A 16,066-nucleotide genomic window follows, 5' to 3' on the forward strand; every position below is an offset into this window, starting at 1 on the left:
ATGTCGCATTTAGCCGAAGTGCCTGTCCTATCACACCATACAACATCACCGACTCGCAGTCATGGTCTGACTGATTACATGATTGAGTGCCTATCGATAAGAGATTCCATTTCCCATACAGCACCACATCAGTTTCCGCTCGATCATCTATATCATCGGGTTCCATCGCCTAAGCGATCGAATGCTTCTCTCCCTTCGCTCCTCTCTTTCCAGAAACATAATCGGCCAAAGCCGTCATCTTCCTACCATCTCATTCTCTGTAACATCATCGCGTATCCGCAACATGAGTTCTCAAGCAGCAACATCATCAGCAACCGTAGCAGTCTGCCAGCTTCGTTCTACGAGTGATCCTGTACACAATCTTAAGATCTCAGAAAAGGTGATTAGGAACGCCGTCGCCGCAGGTGCTAAAGCTTGCTTCTTGCCTGAAGCATCGGATTTTATCAACCCGTCCAAGACCGAGTCGCGCAAGTTTTCGCACCCACTACCAAAGCACGAATACACCATTGGGCTGCAAAGGCTGGCTAAAGAACTAGGCATAGTCATTTCTGTGGGAGTACATGAAGGACCAGAAGACGAGAGCGAAGAACGAGTGTATAATACTCATGTGTTGATTGGGAAAGATGGTGGTATTCTTGCTAGCTACAGAAAAGTATGATGGTGTCTGACTACACGCAATATCGATACTGACAGGGAAACTAGATTCACTTGTTTGACGTTGAGTTATCAAAACCTCCTGCGCCTGACGGCACCCCTCGCCCACCCCAGCGCACGGGCGAGTCCGAACGTATTCTTGCTGGACAAGCTGTCACGCCTCCCGTAGAGGTAGAGGGTATTGGAAATATTGGATTAGAAATCTGCTACGATATCAGGTTCCCGGAGTTATCCATCATCTTGACCAGGTTGGGAGCAGAAGTGCTCTTGTTCCCTTCAGCATTTACTGTCAAAACGGGACGTGATCATTGGGGAACCCTCTGTGTATGTTTACTCGCCGGTCATCCAATCTGCATCAACTGATCCCTGAATAGCGTGCGACAGCTATTCAGTACCAATCATATCTCATCGCCTCTGCTCAATATGGAGCTCACAACTCTAAGCGTACATCATGGGGTGAAACTCTTGCTTTTGACCCGTGGGGTCGTCAGCTCGGTCGTCTCCGTAGTGTGGACGATACGCCCCCTCCCAAAGAGGGCGAAGAAGGTGACAAGGGTGTGGAGAAACTGTATGAGGACAGTGGGGAATTCTTCCTCTGCGAGATAGACGGTACTAAAGTAAAGGAGACGAGGGGGCAAATTCCCTTGGCGATCCAAAAGAGATCAGATATTTATGGGGTTGTGGGCGAGGGCGCTTAGATGTTATAGATGGATGGTAAAGTTAATGCCATGCTGTGGAATGTGATGTCTGAACTGTCACCCGATATAAACTTTACAACAAACATCACGCGTCTAAAACACTCCTAGATGAACGAGTCGGCAAGCTTTTTTACCCTTCCTTTGGACTTCCCTTGTCCGGAATGTACTTCCCCAGCTCTCGCCCATGGCCAAATAATGTGCGACACTCTAGCTGTTATTAAGCCTAATGGAATCTGCAGCGAATCAGTGTCTGACGAGCAGCCCAGAAGCCAAAAAATCTCACAGGACCATAGGTATTGGAATCTCTTGTCTGGTATTTCGAATCACCTTCAACCCAGCAATGTCCTGGCGGTATTCTCACTGGTGTCGGTGGAGAGGGTGGTAATGGGTGCACCTGTAAATACTATCAGCAATTTTAAAGCAAATTTGTCTAGAAGCTTGTCATACGAGATCGCCTTCAAGAGCTACTATCCGCTTAGTCGTCAATAGTTGAGGGTTCTGCGGTGACCTGAGGTGATCACGCTTATCAGTTCTTCCGGGGACAGATTGATTCAATAAGGACCATACTTACCATAATGTAACCACATCACCCCTCTTGTATTTGTTCATTGCTGGCGACCATCTTTCCAAAAGAACAACATCGTTGTGTAATGGATTTGTCGCCAAATCAGGGTTAAATGTCGGCTTGGATTCGCTCAGCTACTGATTGTGATTCATGGATCGACAGATTGAGCTCACTTGCATACTACCACCAGTTACGGTAGCTAGGGAATATACATGTCTCGTGAAGAAGACTCCTACGGGTACCCATGCCAGTATCCGGCTATCAAACGATGAGTATATCAATGCAGAATACATGTAAGGTACGTACGCTGCGTCTCTCAGCGCCTGATGTTTGAAAAAGTACCTCGCGCTGGCCATTTATGTTTCCTTTTCTTCATGCGATGGCTTATGGCCGTTAAATGCGTGTATAGATGTAGCAGACGGTATCAGTATTTACTTACATGGATACGTCTCGTTCTCAAGATGCTCCGGTAATTCTAGGTAGAGATCACGTGACTTGTATACATCAAGAATTACCGGGCATTTTGGATGTCTTTATTCAAATGGGGAGAATCTTGCGAGAATCTCTTTCTACGAATCCACAAGCTCATCCCATAGCCAAGAAGAAACAGCATGACAAAGTGCGCTGGATGTAATGACAAGGAGGCCTCGAGGCTTGAATGTCCCACCTGTAAGAAGTGAGTCGCCGGGAACATGAACTATGGGCGAAGGAGAAGGCGTAGGTGAGGGGTGCAGATTTGTTGACATGAATGGCTAACCGAAACCAGATTGGGGATCAAGGGATCGTTTTTCTGTGACCAGGACTGTTTCAAGAAGAACTGTGAGCTACTTGTGCCAGTTTTAAGAACATCACGCTGACATCGCTATAGGGGTTAGTCATGTCCACTGCCGTCGCTGCGAGCATTTACTGACTTGAAGGCAAGGGAACACACAAGACTATCCATAGCTTAGTGCAGATGGCTGCTCAGGTAGAGTCCGGGAGTGCGGCTTTTTTTCGTATTTTCGGTACAGCCTATTGACAGAAGGATACAGAGAACTCATCACTTCCCCCCTCCATGCGTAACTACCGATTTACCGGGCCCCTTCGACCCGTTTACCCTTTATCACCGAAGCGTCTGGTACCTGCACACATTGAGCGTCCCGATTATGCCGACCACCGTCAGTTACTCCGTTTGGACAAGCCCTTGTGAGACGCTGACGATCTTGAATAGCCCAAGGAATGTCCGCATGTGAGGCTGTTAGGGAGAGGACTGTCAAGAGCTTGAATAAGGAGGAGATTGAGGGTATGCGGAAAGTCTGCCGCGTAAGTCTTTGTGATATACCCTTGCAAATAATCCCTGACTCGGAAGGTTAGCTTGCTAGGGAAGTTCTCGACCTCGTCGCCTCCCACATCAAACCCGGTGTTACCACCGATGAGCTCGATGCTATTTGCCATCAAGCCTGTATCGACCGAAACTCCTACCCCAGTCCTCTCAACTACGTCAAGTTCCCGAAGAGTATATGTACAAGTGTCAATGAGGTCATTTGCCATGGTATTCCCGATCAGAGGCCGTTGCAGGAGGGCGATATCATCAACCTTGATGTGACTTTGTGTACGTCTAACAGGACGATTGTTGTCGGGACATAGCTAACCTGTAGTAGACCACGGAGGTTTCCACGGTGACCTTAACGCCACTTACCCTGTCGGCAAGGTAGACCAAGAATCTCAAGACTTGATGGACACCACCAAGAAAGCTATGGATGAGGCTATCGCCCTTTGCAAACCCGGCGTGCCTTACCGAGAAATCGGTAACAAGATTGAGGAGATTATCAAGCCCAAGGGTTTCGGTATTGTGAGAAGATATACTGGGCACGGTATTCACCACTTATTCCATTGTTTGCCCACCATTGTTCACTACGGAGGATCCAAGACACCGGGAAGGATGGAGGCTGGTCAGGTATTTACTATTGAACCTATGGTCAACCTTGGTACAAGTAATTTGGAGCACTGGAATGATGACTGGACAGCGGTTACTTCTGACGGCAGGAGGTCTGCCCAGTTTGAGGAGACGATCTTGTGAGTCACTGATTGCTCTAGATTATCAAGTGTATCATGTTGACTTTGCTGGATAGGATCACAGAGACAGGTGTTGAAATCCTTACTCGTCCGCCCACGTCTTCTCAAAACAAGAAAAAGAAGAAGAAGAAGAACAATGGTGGCGCTGATGCCGGCACTGCCACTCCGACAGAGAATGGCAACGGTACTTCTGGCGCCGCTACCCCCACAACAGAGGTAGCCAGGGGTGTTGAAAATTTGGAAGTTGAGGCGTCTTCATAGTTTCATATAGACAGGGTTTCCAATGGATTGTAGTGTATGCATAATACATACATTGGTTCGTACATTATATATATCGTTAAGTATGCTCCCCAAGTCCAATTTACACTGCTAGATATCTATGATTTTATTCGGGGATAGTCTTCAACTGTGTGATTATTCATCAGCAAATCAAATCCTCCGTATTGATAATCCCACACTGAAACCGGTAAAGTGACCCACTTGAAGACCGTGAATCCCCTTGATATCCTCCTTTAAACACTCGTTTACCAACTTGTGTTGCTTGACAGTTGTGAGACCTTTAAAGGCAGGAGAAGAGATGAGAATCGCGTAGAATGAACCGCAGCCGCCTATCACGCACATTGTTGGTCAGCTCCCTTTCGCCTAAGTTACCGGCTTTGTGGGTAAAGGGTCACCCAATTCACTCACCAGAAACGTCCTGAACTTCTAACCTTGACCCAGGAAACCTCTCCTTCAACTTTTTATAGATTGCCTCCTCTCCGTTATCCAAAGGCGGAGAAGCAGCTGGAGGGGTGGAATATAATCGCAAAGCAGCAAAGGACTGAGTTCGAACGAACGTGGAAGGGGCAGGGGCGATTGACCTGAGGGGTCGAGCGGCGAGAAGTGTTCTGAACATGTTGCGATTTGTGGACTTGTTGTGGATTTAGACGTGAATATGGGTTACAATACCGTAGATGGTGGACTTGCGACGAAAAGTGAGTAGCAGAAGACAAAGTGATGACGTCGGAGGATCTTGAGGCTCGGGTGTTCGCGTGTCGTGTCCGACTGGGAGCTCTATTGTTGTCTCCAGAATCGATCTATACTCACAACTGTTCACAAACAACGTTTGCCTCTCCATATAACCCACACAGGGTGCATATAGGTATATTAACGCATCAGTTGTCAAAGCACCGACAAGGACCGGAAAGAACCGTCCACAAACTCGTTCTGAAATACCAGCACGTCACATACGTAGCCCGCCATGGCCGACGCCAAGTTCTTCAGTCAGTCACCCTTGTAGTCTCATGCGCCGCGAAACGGCAGCTCTAACATTTCAATACAGCCCGGACGAAGATCCAAGAGCTGAAAGATGAGCTTCGTGGCTCAAATGACAAGCGCGACAAGGGGTTTTTGAGAAAGAAAACGGCCTTGAAGAAGATTGTTGCGAATATGACGATGGGCAACGACGGTGAGTCTCTTGTCCTGCATACGAGCTCAAAGAGCCTTCCGAAGGATATGTAGAAGAAAAGCTCACGGTTAACAATACTATACTTAGTGTCCCCGTTATTCCCTGATATGATTCAATGCATGGCTATTCAAGTGCTCGAGATCAAGAAAAGTAAGTCCTGTCCCTCATCAAATGATTGGATTGCCATTTATTCATTGTGTAGTGGTCTATCTTTACTTGGTGAACTATGGTCGTTTAAGACCAGAGGAGCTCAAAGGCGCTATTCCCAGTTTTCTCACTGTGCGCATCAATCCCTTGCTATATTACTGTTGTGCTGATGATCATTTAGGATTGTGCTGACCGTAATCCCCTTATCCGAGGCCTTGCCATTCGTACCATGTCTTCTATACCTCTGCCCATTATCGTCCAAGCGCTTGTTGATCCTTTAAGACATGCTTTGCAGGACCAGGATCCTTATGTTCGTAAAACTGCTGCTATTGCGTAAGCTGGATATTCGTTTTCGGGGAAAAGCGTATGTGCTGATAGTCCTGTAGAGTGGCGAAGCTTTATGCATCAGAAGCTGGAAGACGAGTAATAGAGAGAGAAGGATTCGTAGGCATGCTCAGGTAAAACACATTTTCATATGAGAGATTTGAGTGATGGAGAGTTGACCTTAAAACAGAGACTTGCTTGCTGATCACAACCCCACCGTCGTGGCCAATTGCGTCGCTGCACTTGTTGAGATTTCTGAGAGGGGTGACGACATTGTCCTCAAATTGAATGTCAACGTGGCCGGAAAGCTCATTGCCGCGCTCGGCGAATGTTCCGAGTGAGTCTGTTCTCGTTCCCCCTTCCGCGTTTCTGCTGACATGCATTGAAAGATGGGGTCAAATTTACATCCTCGATTCGCTGCTCTCATTTGTTCCTCAATCACATATGGAAGCTGAACAGCTCGCCGAGAGAATATCGGTCAGGCTTCAGCACGCCAACAGTGCCGTCGTGTTAACTACGATCAAAGTTATTTTGTACCTGATGAACTATATGGAGGATGAAGGGCTGATTATGGCTTTGGAGAGAAAAATGGGTCCGCCTTTAGGTGAGCTATGATGGGTAATAAATAATCCGGATCGCATTGACAAAGGTTTTAGTAACTCTTTTATCATCGGGTTCGGAAGTGCAATACGTCGGTCTCCGAAATATCCTCCTCATCATCCAACGCCGACCCGCTATTCTCCAAAACGATGTCAAAGTTTTCTTCTGCAAATACAATGACCCCATTTACGTCAAGCTTGCCAAACTCGAAATCATGTATCGCCTCACCCGAGAAGAGAACGTCTCAGAAGTGCTTGCCGAGCTGAAGGAGTACGCCTCCGAGGTGGATGTCGACTTTGTGCGAAAGGCGGTGAGGTCGATTGGCAGACTGGCAATCAAGATTGCTCCCGCTGCGGACGAATGTATCAACACGCTCCTGGGATTGATGCACACCAAGATCAGTTATGTCGTACAGGAAGCGATTGTCGTCATCAAGGATATCTTCCGGCGGTACCCCAACCAATACGAGAGTATCATCGGGACGTTGTGTGAGAACTTGGATGTGTTGGATGAGCCCGAGGCAAAGGCAGCAATGATATGGATCGTGGGTCAATACGCGGACAGGATCAACAATAGCGAAGAGTTGTTGGAAGATTTTGCATTTACCTTCAAGGAGGAGCCCGCGGAAGTGCAGCTGGCCTTGCTTACCGCTGTTGTCAAGCTCTTCATTCGACGACCTACCGTTGCGCAAGAGCTCTTGCCAAAGGTGCTCAAATTGGCCACGGAAGAGGCAGAGAATCCTGATTTACGAGATCGAGTATGTGACACTGTATTTTTCCTTTGTTTTACTCTAATTAATGACCATGACGTAGGGCTTCATGTACTGGCGACTGCTTACTGCCGACCCGGCAGCAGCTAGGGACATCGTCCTTGCTGAGAAGCCCCCCATTTCCACCGAGACCGATCGGATGGACAAGGGTATGCTTGACCAGTTGCTTTTGCATACCGGTACTCTTGGTAGTATCTACCACAAGAACCCCCATGTAAGCCGCATCTGGCTTCTCATCCAACTTGGGCTTACAATTTTTATTTTTAGACATTCATCCGCACAGCCAAGCCTAAATACCTTCCTGAATCTCCAGCTCTCAACGCGTCCTCCAAACGACACCTCATCACATCCTATGGCCTCCCGTCCCTCTCCCGTTCCATCGCCCCTTCTTTATCCACCCGACCTACCTCTTATGTGTCCCAGACATCTCCCACGTCCGCGCTGGCCAACGCAGTCCCAGGAGCAGGCGCGATGCAGCCTACTCAACACAGGGCGGAGAACGATGACCCATATGGTCAGCTTGGTGACCTCGAATTTGGACATGGAGGTGCTGGTGGCTACCAGACGGACATTCCGAGACCAAGAGGTGCGGAAGAGGATTTGTTATTCTAGGTTGGGAGGCTCTTGACATGTGACGAAAGGTTTTTTTATTGTTTAATGCCTGATGCATGAATTGTATTACTCCCAGATCCAATGGGCTAGGCTTAGCTGTCCAATCTGTATTGTGCATTAGACAGCCAGTTGCTAACTATGGCTGTGAACATGTTTTCCGAAATATCAACAACAGATTGACCCTGTATGTTACGCGTCTTGGCTTTTGGCCTGGGCGGAACACGCACCTGCATTTCTCTACATCGTTTTTTCTTTTGTTTCCGTCTCTCAGCATCCCACTCATGTCAACATAGCCCAGCGCCAACCTATCGTATATACACTGTCCACCGCTTCTCCCCAGCTCGCCCTTCAGCAACACCACCATGGACAGAGACACGGAGTTAATCGCAGGTCCAAGCCGTCCCGCCGTCTACGAACCGGTATCGGTCCAAGACACTTCATTCGACGCTCCTCCCGGTTATTCCCAAAGTGAACGTACATACGATGCTGAACCTAGTGGATATCAAACCGGAAATCCATCTTTTTCAAGAGATCCAACGTTTGAGCGAAATAGAACGAGTATAGATGGGGTTAACCATCAACATGAAGGACATCGACATGCGACGTTGGCTATGAAGAAGGCTTTGTGGTGGAGAAATGCCATCGTCACTGGGATATTCATCTTAACATGGTCCGTCCTTTCCCAGTACTTTTTATACCCATGCTGAACCGCTGCTGGTCCATATAGGTACGCATTTGCGACCCTCTTATCGCTCTACAACAAGTGGATGTTCTCACCGCAATACTACAACTTTCAATATCCATTATTCGTGACAGCATGCCATATGGTTGTACAGTTTACTCTGGCAATGCTGATCAGATTGATTTGGGCAGACAAGTTTCGGCCCAAAGAGAGGCCCACGAGGAGAGACTATCTGTGAGTTGCTTGGTAGCTGTGTGGAAGCGCGAACCACAGTTAATAAGGTTATAGGACAAAGATCTTGCCTACAGCGGCATCTACTGGTGGCGATATAGGACTGTCAAATCTGAGTTTGAAGACCATCACCTTGAGTCTCTACAGTGAGTTCAATTCTCAACCGTTGCTGCCGACGCTGACCATTACACTAGCCATGTGCAAGTCTTCGACGCTTATTTTCGTCCTCATCTTCGCCTTTGCCTTTCGCCTCGAAACCTACTCTCTCCGTCTCATATCGGTCATCTCCCTCATCTCCTTTGGTGTCTTCTGCATGGTTTTCAACACTACCGCAGTCTCTATCCCCGGTGTCCTCATGGTCTTTTCTGCTTCCGCTCTTGGTGGTTTACGCTGGGCGTTGACCGAGCTGGTGATGCACAAGAAGGCAATGGGGCTTTCGAACCCTTTTGCGACCATTTTTTGGCTAGCGCCGCTAATGGCACTGGCGCTAGCAGTTGTAAGTATGATTGCGGAAGGGTGGTTTGGGATTCTGAGGAGTGAGTTTTTTGACGGGTGGAGGGCGGTAGAGACTGGAGGTGTCATTGTGTTGCCGGGGACATTGGCTTTCGCGATGGTCGCGAGTGAATACTTGTAAGCCTTGTCCTCAGGCCATACGTGGAAGTAACTAACAACAAACAGTGTCATCCAGAGGGCTGGTGTTGTTCCGCTTTCGATTGCGGGTATTTTTAAGGAAGTGTCAACTATCTCTATCTCGGCTTGGGTATTTGGAGATCAGTTGACGACGTTCAACATCATTGGAGTGGTTATCACCATCACTGGTGAGTACTCTTCCATTTTTTGAGAGTCATCCGCTAACCAGACATAGGTATCGCCTTGTACTCGTTCCACAAGTACCAGAAATCCATATCCTCTACCGTCGAGCTAGACGCGGAAGGAAAACCTATTACCACAGACGACTCTGTCGAACCTCTTATGGACGCTTTCGACATTCGACACTCTTCTGTCGGTAATCGCCAGTCTTATGAGCATGACCCGATGACATTGACCACCAACAACGTTCCTCTATCTTACCTTTCCTCGTCAGCCAATCCTTCTTCACACGACGTCCCACTGACAACAACGGAAGAGAGAGGGAGAGAAGAGGAAGAGGTGAACAAGGCAAAGAATGACTTTGAAGGGTGGGATCGGCCGGGAGAATGGAGTGGGGATGAGGAAGAGTTGGAAGAAGTTGACGAGGAAGAGGTGGAGCTCAGAAGGCAGGAGAGAGAAGGACAAAAGAATAAACAAGGCAAATGGGCAGAGTGGTTAGACAAGCAGATGTAGATTAGTTTGTAATCATAAGGTAATTTCGGGATTACGGTGCACTTTTTTCTTTGATAGAATCACGATGTGATGGTACATATTATAGCTAGCAAGACAACAGATCTACTCTCTACGTCTACTCTGCACTTTGCAACTGGGAGAGCTTTGCACGCTTCCTAGCTTCTCTCCGTATTTGGGTCTTTGATTTTGGCCCCTGGTCCTGCTTCTTACTCGGTGTATCTGTTTGACTCTCCAGCAGGCTTTGAGATCGTTCTTTCCTGCCCGAACCCTCTTCTTCTTCCTGGTCCACCTCCTCCGCTCTCCTCTTCCTCGTTATTCGCTCCTCCATCATCTTCTTCGCTATGGGCGATTCCAACGCCAAGGGGCCTTGGAATGGGAATATCCCTGAGCCGCCTGGAGAAGATGCAGGCGGGGGCGTTGATGGTTCTGGTGGGATCACAGGTGACTGGGGATTAGATAATGGCGGTTGTTTTTGCTCTTTGTCGTCTTGAGACGGCGTAGAGGCTTTTGATAGTGGTGTTTGTGCTGTTTGTTGTTCTTGCTGCTGCGCCAGAGGGTGGACTTGCTGCTCCGCTTTTCGCTTCTTTTTACCACCAAACATGTCGAGCACACCATTTACACTCTTCTTCCCCTTGCCCACTGACTTGACTCGGGATTCTTCTTCATCCACGTCTTCTGGCTGTTGTTGTGGTAGACTTCCACCATCTTCTTTATCCTTGTTCTTCTTATCGTTTCCCAGCTTTTTGCTCAGTCCCGCCAACCCATTACCGCCTCTTGAATCACCAGATTTTCTCGGGGCATCGATCAGCGGATGCCCTAAACCCAGTCTGCCGCCTTTTTCTTCCTTGAGGGCAAGTTCAAAGTCTGCCTGTTTATCAGTCTCCGACTTTGTGACGCCAAAATTTGGCGGGATCCAGCTCGCGATGGAAGAGGTGAAGAGAGATGCAGAAAACGCAAGTGCTTCTGTTGTGGGCGCTGGAAGCTGCTGGGGTGCTGTCTGGGGCATACTTGATATAGATGTGAATGTTGTCTGTGGATGTAAAGTTTATATGATGAAATGGAATTAGAGGTGCCACAGTAAATATTTCCGATTTTCGCCCGGTGACGCTGGCTGTTCGCCGCGCAAACGAAGAATTCTCAAATCACCATACAAATCATCTTCTCTTTCCATTCCCTATATCCAACCAAAAAAACGATGTCCATCCCCACAGAGAAGCCTGCTGGGCCGAGCGCATTCACACCGTACCTCGATGCTGTCGCCAACGTCTTCCACCCCGTTTCCGGCCCTGTCTTGAACACTTATGCCAAATTCCACGGCTGGAAGGAGAATATGGGTTTGGTCCAGCCCGGTACCGTGGAAAACTTGACCAGGGATGCGCAGCGTGAGTTTAGGGGGAACAGGGAGAAAAAAATGGCCCGGAACGGCTGACAATGGCGGCAGAGGTGCAACTCGCCAACTGGATGTTTGACGGTGCCAGAGCAGATGTGGCTAAGGTCATTTCTGGTAATCCCGCCTTCCAGTTGACACATTCCTTCTCTCTCGGATCCACCACCCGGCCCGCTGCTTACAATTTTGGTGTCATCTTTGCTAATGCCAAGGTGCGTCGAGAGACAAGGGGAAAAAGGAAGACGATGGAAAACTAATTTGCCGCAGACCTTCTTACAAGGTGGTCTTGACGGTAGCGGCTCTTTGACCATGCGTGCCAACCAAACTTGGTCCGCCCGAGACCTCTCCAAGATCCAGGCTCAGGTTACCGACAAACCCGGCCACACCATGGTTCAGTTCGAACATGACCACATTGGAGACCACTACACCTTCTCCTGGAAATCCATCAACCCCAACCTCCTTGACTTTACCGGTATCCACATGGCTTCCCTCCTTCACTCCGTCTCTCCCCGACTTTCCCTTGGTTTCGAGACTGTGATCCAATATCCCGAACCCGCCATCCTCCAGACCGCAACCTCTTACGTCGCCAAGCTGACCTCCTTGCCCAACCCCGTTGCAGCCCTTACCCCTACCACCCCTGGCCTTCCTTCCCCCTTCGTCCCCAGCTGGATAGCTACCGGCCATCTCCAACCTGATGGCAACGTCCAAGCTACTTATTACCAGAAGCTTTCCGACAAGGTTGACGTTGCCCTTGACTTCCAGACCATCCTCCGACCGCAGTCCATGTTGGGCCCTGCCAAGAGGGAGGCTCTGACAACTTTGGCTGCCAAGTACGACTTCAGAATGGCTACTTTCAGGGGACAGATTGACAGCGCGGGCAAAGTTGGCATGTACCTCGAACAGAGGTTCACTCCTGCTTTCGCCTTCCTTGTTGCCGGAGAGATTGACCACGCCAAAGTATGTTTTTTTTTTTACTTGTTTTCTTTTTTTCCTTATGAAGACAGCTGACGCATTGAGCAGAACGCCTCCAAGTTTGGTGTTGGCATTATGATTGAGTCCTCTACGATGACCCAGGAGGAGATGATTGCCGCCGGCATGTTGACCCCTGTGTAAATTGTTAGAGGTTCAGGCTCGAGTGTGATGAGACGGAGGACGTCTAGGGAATGCGGTGGTATGACAGCTAAATCTGTTGAAGGGTTTTGAAGGACGTAGCATGTGAGGAGAGAAAGAAGGATAATGAAATAGGAGGGTAATGAGCGGGTGATAATGGTTGTGTTTCTTAGCTCTGGTGAAAATTGTGAAATCTATTAGAGGAGAGGAGAGAGTGAGGAAGCCGCGAAATCAGTTCAATTTTTGATTAACAGTTTGGGCTTTTACACATTACCTGTATCAACGCACGCATGGATCACCTTTCAAGGATCGTGATTTGTACTTGATAGAAGGATTCTGGAGAAAGCTGGCAGTGATGACATGATGACATGATGAGCTATTACAACTGATTATAAGATTGATACAACGTTTGATTTCTAGTCCCAGTCGACAATATCATCGTCCACCAAATAATCCTCTTCCCCTTCGTCGTCTTCCACGCCCTCATCGTCCCAAACACTCTCTCCAAGGTGCTCATGACCTCTCACATCTCCCACCCCGTTATCGCCCGCCATCGTAGCCTCTAGATTCTCCCCTTCATCCTCGCCTAGCTCTGCCTTCGCTGTGAGTTCATCTTGAGTTAATGAGATGCAAAACTGAGTTAGAGGGGTATATGGCGGAAGTACTAAAGGCTGAGCAGAGGGAGGGAGGAGGGGGTCTGTCGAGAAGTGACGTTATTTACAGATGTTGTGCGAGGGTACGGAAAGAGACAAAACATACAATTGGAGAGAGACTGTATTTTAACCATCATTGGCACCATCTCACACGCCATCGCTCTCTTGCCTACCAGCCCGCCCCAGGCAGCTGCCTCACGATTGTTGGCTACTGTGCCTTTCTTCTCCAAATATCGTCCCACCCCTTCCAAAGCAAGCTGGTTATCTCGACCTTGGGCGAAGGCTTTGAAGAATTGAGGTTTTAATACTTTTTGATGATTACGAGTAACAGGTGAAGGAAGGGCAAGGTGTATACCACGGATGGTCAAGTAGAGGGAGTACGCGATTGATTGCGGCGAAGAATGCCACTGTGCGATTCCGTGGTCAACAATTAAAACCGGAATTCCTGTAAAACTCGCTTACAATGTCATCATCGGTACGCATCACATCAGCCACACAGAGATAGTCCATCCCCTCAGCCACTTGTTCGATGTCAGTACAAAATGAGGGGAAGGTTTGGTGAGTCCAAAGAGCAAAAGAAGATGCGTCGATAGGTATACTCGGTATAAAATCCTTTGCTTTTCAGTCAGCATGCATTTGAATGACTAGTCGAACCAGCGTACCTCCATCTGAACAAGCGCTTTTCGGCGGGTGTATCCAGACAAATGCTGTGGTAAGGGGTCGTCTGGCGGTAATTGGCGAATGGCTGAGAGAACTTCTTGATCTTCATCTTTCCCTTCATCTGGGTCACCGAGGCCTGCCCGTTGTCAGTCCATCGTATTGCAGATCTTGTTTTCACGCTTACGTTTATTATAGAATACTTTACCAAGTGCGTGAAATAAATTGAGTGATTGCTCTTTCCGTGTAACAGCATCCAGTCTGGTACATCATCAGCTCTTTCATTCCCCGTTCGTTATCGGTTTATCGGTAATACGCACACAGCTCTTAGCTCGAAGCTCACATCCAACTTTGCTCCTCTCCCACCCATACTCCCGCGCCCCTTGCCTCTGCCTTTCGCAGAAGCAACTTCCTCTTCTCTTTCTTTTCGTTTCTTCCCAACTTTATCCTTGTCTCCATGTTTCCGTCCACCACACAATAGTTGTAGAGAATTTATAGCCGACCTGAGGTCACCATTCGAAGATTGTGCGATCAGCTGAAGTGTGGCTTTTACAGGGCGTTGCGCTGGGGGAAGAGGGGTGAGAGAGATCACACGGTTGAGAGCTTTGAGGATGAAAGTTGGTGCAACAGGTATGAAGCTAACAGGTTTTTTTTATTAGCTCCTGCCCTCGAAGGAATGGAAGTTGCGACTTGCTCTATTTCCTGGCACCATGGTCCGTTCTTAACATCTTTCCCAACAAGGTCCACCGCTCCTTCTCTCCCGCCTTTATCTCTATCCATCCAGCTCTCTTCAGCTCTTCCCCCTGACCCTGCATCACTGTGTATAATGATCATGGGACAAGAAGAGTGAGTAAAAGTTTGACAAAATGTCAGGAGAGCCTCATGAAAAGCATCTCGAGTAGGCAGATGAGTCAGATTCGGTAAAGCGGTCAGTAGGATGAGTCGAGGTCTAGACTGGGAGACCGATCGAGAAGAGGAAGATAAAGGCGATTGGGAGAGGTTCAAGGATGGATAAGAGTTACGAGACAGGAAGGAAGAGAATTTAGATATTGAGGATTCGCGCTCTGGGGCGAGGAATCAGCGGTTGAATGTTGACATACGACAGGCGTACCTATGCCAGTCCCTAGGCTCCATTCCTCAACGCTTTCTCCCCATTCAATGATATCCACTCCCATCTGTTCTGCCAGCAATCTGACTGTAGTCGTCTTGCCGCCCCCAGCTGGTCCCGTCATGAGTAGTATCCGCTGTCATCGAAAGTTAACCATAATCTTGAATGCAAACGCCAAATACGGACCCTATACTTTCGTAACTTGTCACGTGTAGGGAGAGGAGGTGGTTGCACATCAGCAGGATATCCATAAAGTGACTCGTGAAGCCACCCCTTGACTTTCTGTATTCGAGCTTTACCTGGGGCCAGATCCGCCTGCGGTGATGTTTAGATAGTGGTACAATAAACCTTTCCAAAAACTTACTTCAACCGTTGGGGCATAAAGATCGGCCCACATCTGTGCTGTATCCCTCTTCTCTTCCTTCCTCGCAGATTGCGCTGGCTCCGACTCTTTCCTTGTCACCTTTGCTTGACGCTCCTCCTCTTCGTCACTGCTGAGCACCTCAATAACCTCTGGACCTTTGCCCTTGCCCTTTACTTTGGTACTAGGGATTTTTACTGCCTTTGAGCTGCTACTTGTCTCTGGCGCCTTGCGAAACGAGCCCATCTTGACTGGGGATACAGATCTTGAAGGCGGCGGCATGAGTTTACGGTCTTGCTCCTTTTTGTTTGACCCCGAGCCATGAGATTTGAAGTTGAGCGACGCTTGAAACTATCCACATGTTATGAGATATATTTGGAGGACGCATATACTGCCATGCTTACAGAGCTCAAGCTTCCCATCTTTTTCATTGGCTTTGAAGACCCCGCAGATGCGGATGCTAAGGACGACATTGTTGAGCCTTTAGAGCCGCTACTGTCAGTCCTCTTGAGGCTCCTGTCGCTTGACTGGCTCATGATGGCCTCGTAAGCTTGCGATTCGGTCTTGATGTGCCGTTCGCCAGCTGTTTTGTTGCTGAGTGGAAGTGAAGAATGCATTCAATAGTAAAATCGGTCGCGGAATTGCTTGTCACCCACCACCACCACGCGCGGTCCACATTCTCA

At 48.5% G+C, this 16,066-nt stretch overlaps 9 protein-coding genes across 9 annotated transcripts; 5 read left to right on the forward strand and 4 right to left on the reverse strand.

Moving 5' to 3' along the window:
• The first annotated feature begins 65 nt into the window (after window positions 1-65).
• On the forward strand, window positions 66-1,396 carry CNB04130 (nitrilase-like protein, putative). The gene is made up of 3 exons (XM_569238.2): window positions 66-652; window positions 703-978; window positions 1,029-1,396. The coding sequence occupies exons 1-3, from the start codon at window positions 182-184 to the stop codon at window positions 1,350-1,352; spliced, it is 1,071 nt and encodes a 356-aa protein (XP_569238.1). The 5' UTR covers window positions 66-181; the 3' UTR covers window positions 1,353-1,396.
• On the reverse strand, window positions 1,368-2,328 carry CNB04140 (peptidase, putative). The gene is made up of 6 exons (XM_024656593.1): window positions 2,224-2,328; window positions 2,091-2,175; window positions 1,924-2,036; window positions 1,800-1,860; window positions 1,636-1,746; window positions 1,368-1,585 (listed from the first exon to the last, which is right to left on the reverse strand). Exons 1-6 carry the CDS (start codon window positions 2,271-2,273, stop codon window positions 1,457-1,459), a joined length of 549 nt encoding a protein of 182 aa, XP_024512217.1. The 5' UTR covers window positions 2,274-2,328; the 3' UTR covers window positions 1,368-1,456.
• A 146-nt stretch (window positions 2,329-2,474) lies between these two features.
• CNB04150 (conserved hypothetical protein) lies at window positions 2,475-4,277 on the forward strand. Its single transcript, XM_024656594.1, has 9 exons — window positions 2,475-2,593; window positions 2,684-2,736; window positions 2,786-2,787; window positions 2,840-2,897; window positions 2,949-3,074; window positions 3,128-3,219; window positions 3,271-3,508; window positions 3,558-3,972; window positions 4,029-4,277. Exons 1-9 carry the CDS (start codon window positions 2,529-2,531, stop codon window positions 4,231-4,233), a joined length of 1,254 nt encoding a protein of 417 aa, XP_024512296.1. The 5' UTR covers window positions 2,475-2,528; the 3' UTR covers window positions 4,234-4,277.
• CNB04160 (conserved hypothetical protein) lies at window positions 4,269-4,921 on the reverse strand. The gene is made up of 3 exons (XM_569240.2): window positions 4,660-4,921; window positions 4,453-4,580; window positions 4,269-4,378 (listed from the first exon to the last, which is right to left on the reverse strand). The coding sequence occupies exons 1-3, from the start codon at window positions 4,865-4,867 to the stop codon at window positions 4,358-4,360; spliced, it is 357 nt and encodes a 118-aa protein (XP_569240.1). The 5' UTR covers window positions 4,868-4,921; the 3' UTR covers window positions 4,269-4,357.
• A 137-nt stretch (window positions 4,922-5,058) lies between these two features.
• On the forward strand, window positions 5,059-7,946 carry CNB04170 (vesicle-mediated transport-related protein, putative). The gene is made up of 11 exons (XM_569241.2): window positions 5,059-5,234; window positions 5,294-5,419; window positions 5,507-5,569; window positions 5,622-5,698; window positions 5,748-5,899; window positions 5,953-6,024; window positions 6,081-6,227; window positions 6,280-6,494; window positions 6,547-7,247; window positions 7,303-7,473; window positions 7,527-7,946. The coding sequence occupies exons 1-11, from the start codon at window positions 5,213-5,215 to the stop codon at window positions 7,869-7,871; spliced, it is 2,091 nt and encodes a 696-aa protein (XP_569241.1). The 5' UTR covers window positions 5,059-5,212; the 3' UTR covers window positions 7,872-7,946.
• A 178-nt stretch (window positions 7,947-8,124) lies between these two features.
• On the forward strand, window positions 8,125-10,197 carry CNB04180 (conserved hypothetical protein). Its single transcript, XM_569242.2, has 6 exons — window positions 8,125-8,541; window positions 8,599-8,787; window positions 8,842-8,930; window positions 8,979-9,414; window positions 9,463-9,602; window positions 9,650-10,197. Exons 1-6 carry the CDS (start codon window positions 8,234-8,236, stop codon window positions 10,105-10,107), a joined length of 1,620 nt encoding a protein of 539 aa, XP_569242.1. The 5' UTR covers window positions 8,125-8,233; the 3' UTR covers window positions 10,108-10,197.
• CNB04185 (hypothetical protein) lies at window positions 10,148-11,129 on the reverse strand. Its single transcript, XM_024658765.1, has one exon. It carries the CDS (start codon window positions 11,111-11,113, stop codon window positions 10,223-10,225), a length of 891 nt encoding a protein of 296 aa, XP_024514234.1. The 5' UTR covers window positions 11,114-11,129; the 3' UTR covers window positions 10,148-10,222.
• Window positions 11,130-11,281: 152 nt separating this feature from the next.
• On the forward strand, window positions 11,282-12,981 carry CNB04190 (mitochondrial import receptor subunit tom40, putative). Its single transcript, XM_569243.2, has 4 exons — window positions 11,282-11,489; window positions 11,549-11,706; window positions 11,762-12,451; window positions 12,515-12,981. The coding sequence occupies exons 1-4, from the start codon at window positions 11,303-11,305 to the stop codon at window positions 12,605-12,607; spliced, it is 1,128 nt and encodes a 375-aa protein (XP_569243.1). The 5' UTR covers window positions 11,282-11,302; the 3' UTR covers window positions 12,608-12,981.
• Window positions 12,968-15,979, reverse strand: CNB04200. The gene is made up of 11 exons (XM_024656595.1): window positions 15,788-15,979; window positions 15,387-15,734; window positions 15,209-15,337; window positions 15,026-15,158; window positions 14,609-14,978; window positions 14,235-14,552; window positions 14,102-14,175; window positions 13,920-14,053; window positions 13,720-13,869; window positions 13,364-13,664; window positions 12,968-13,301 (listed from the first exon to the last, which is right to left on the reverse strand). The coding sequence occupies exons 1-11, from the start codon at window positions 15,917-15,919 to the stop codon at window positions 13,021-13,023; spliced, it is 2,370 nt and encodes a 789-aa protein (XP_024512297.1). The 5' UTR covers window positions 15,920-15,979; the 3' UTR covers window positions 12,968-13,020.
• Between the last annotated feature and the right edge of the window lie 87 nt (window positions 15,980-16,066).

Source organism: Cryptococcus neoformans, assembly GCF_000091045.1.
Source record: "Cryptococcus neoformans var. neoformans JEC21 chromosome 2 sequence".
In the NCBI taxonomy this organism is placed as follows: Eukaryota; Fungi; Basidiomycota; class Tremellomycetes; order Tremellales; family Cryptococcaceae; genus Cryptococcus; species Cryptococcus deneoformans.

Excerpts from the sequence above, each read along its gene's own strand:
- CNB04180 (XM_569242.2), top strand. The coding sequence starts at position 8,234 with ATGGACAGAGACACGGAGTTAATCGCAGGTCCAAGCCGTCCCGCCGTC. Across the intron at positions 8,788-8,841 it reads CCCACGAGGAGAGACTATCT|GACAAAGATCTTGCCTACAG; the intron begins GTGAGTTGCTTG and ends ATAAGGTTATAG. Across the intron at positions 9,415-9,462 it reads ATGGTCGCGAGTGAATACTT|TGTCATCCAGAGGGCTGGTG; the intron begins GTAAGCCTTGTC and ends AACAACAAACAG.
- CNB04185 (XM_024658765.1), bottom strand. The coding sequence starts at position 11,113 with ATGCCCCAGACAGCACCCCAGCAGCTTCCAGCGCCCACAACAGAAGCA.
- CNB04170 (XM_569241.2), top strand. The coding sequence starts at position 5,213 with ATGGCCGACGCCAAGTTCTTCA. Across the intron at positions 5,235-5,293 it reads GGCCGACGCCAAGTTCTTCA|CCCGGACGAAGATCCAAGAG; the intron begins GTCAGTCACCCT and ends ATTTCAATACAG. Across the intron at positions 5,420-5,506 it reads TATGACGATGGGCAACGACG|TGTCCCCGTTATTCCCTGAT; the intron begins GTGAGTCTCTTG and ends TACTATACTTAG.
- CNB04130 (XM_569238.2), top strand. The coding sequence starts at position 182 with ATGCTTCTCTCCCTTCGCTCCTCTCTTTCCAGAAACATAATCGGCCAA. Across the intron at positions 653-702 it reads TTCTTGCTAGCTACAGAAAA|ATTCACTTGTTTGACGTTGA; the intron begins GTATGATGGTGT and ends CAGGGAAACTAG. Across the intron at positions 979-1,028 it reads ATCATTGGGGAACCCTCTGT|CGTGCGACAGCTATTCAGTA; the intron begins GTATGTTTACTC and ends ATCCCTGAATAG.
- CNB04190 (XM_569243.2), top strand. The coding sequence starts at position 11,303 with ATGTCCATCCCCACAGAGAAGCCTGCTGGGCCGAGCGCATTCACACCG. Across the intron at positions 11,490-11,548 it reads CTTGACCAGGGATGCGCAGC|AGGTGCAACTCGCCAACTGG; the intron begins GTGAGTTTAGGG and ends CAATGGCGGCAG. Across the intron at positions 11,707-11,761 it reads TCATCTTTGCTAATGCCAAG|ACCTTCTTACAAGGTGGTCT; the intron begins GTGCGTCGAGAG and ends AATTTGCCGCAG.
- CNB04150 (XM_024656594.1), top strand. The coding sequence starts at position 2,529 with ATGACAAAGTGCGCTGGATGTAATGACAAGGAGGCCTCGAGGCTTGAA. Across the intron at positions 3,509-3,557 it reads CAACCTTGATGTGACTTTGT|ACCACGGAGGTTTCCACGGT; the intron begins GTACGTCTAACA and ends AACCTGTAGTAG. Across the intron at positions 3,973-4,028 it reads CAGTTTGAGGAGACGATCTT|GATCACAGAGACAGGTGTTG; the intron begins GTGAGTCACTGA and ends TTTGCTGGATAG.
- CNB04160 (XM_569240.2), bottom strand. The coding sequence starts at position 4,867 with ATGTTCAGAACACTTCTCGCCGCTCGACCCCTCAGGTCAATCGCCCCT. Across the intron at positions 4,581-4,659 it reads AGAAGTTCAGGACGTTTCTG|GCGGCTGCGGTTCATTCTAC; the intron begins GTGAGTGAATTG and ends TGTGCGTGATAG. Across the intron at positions 4,379-4,452 it reads AGGGGATTCACGGTCTTCAA|TTGAAGACTATCCCCGAATA; the intron begins GTGGGTCACTTT and ends ATAATCACACAG.
- CNB04200 (XM_024656595.1), bottom strand. The coding sequence starts at position 15,919 with ATGAGCCAGTCAAGCGACAGGAGCCTCAAGAGGACTGACAGTAGCGGC. Across the intron at positions 14,979-15,025 it reads GAGCCTAGGGACTGGCATAG|AGCGCGAATCCTCAATATCT; the intron begins GTACGCCTGTCG and ends TCCTCGCCCCAG. Across the intron at positions 13,302-13,363 it reads AATACAGTCTCTCTCCAATT|ACCCCCTCCTCCCTCCCTCT; the intron begins GTATGTTTTGTC and ends ACTTCTCGACAG.
- CNB04140 (XM_024656593.1), bottom strand. The coding sequence starts at position 2,273 with ATGGCCAGCGCGAGGTACTTTTTCAAACATCAGGCGCTGAGAGACGCA. Across the intron at positions 1,861-1,923 it reads GGTGATGTGGTTACATTATG|GTCACCGCAGAACCCTCAAC; the intron begins GTAAGTATGGTC and ends TGATCACCTCAG. Across the intron at positions 1,586-1,635 it reads ATTCCAATACCTATGGTCCT|ATTCCATTAGGCTTAATAAC; the intron begins GTGAGATTTTTT and ends GATTCGCTGCAG.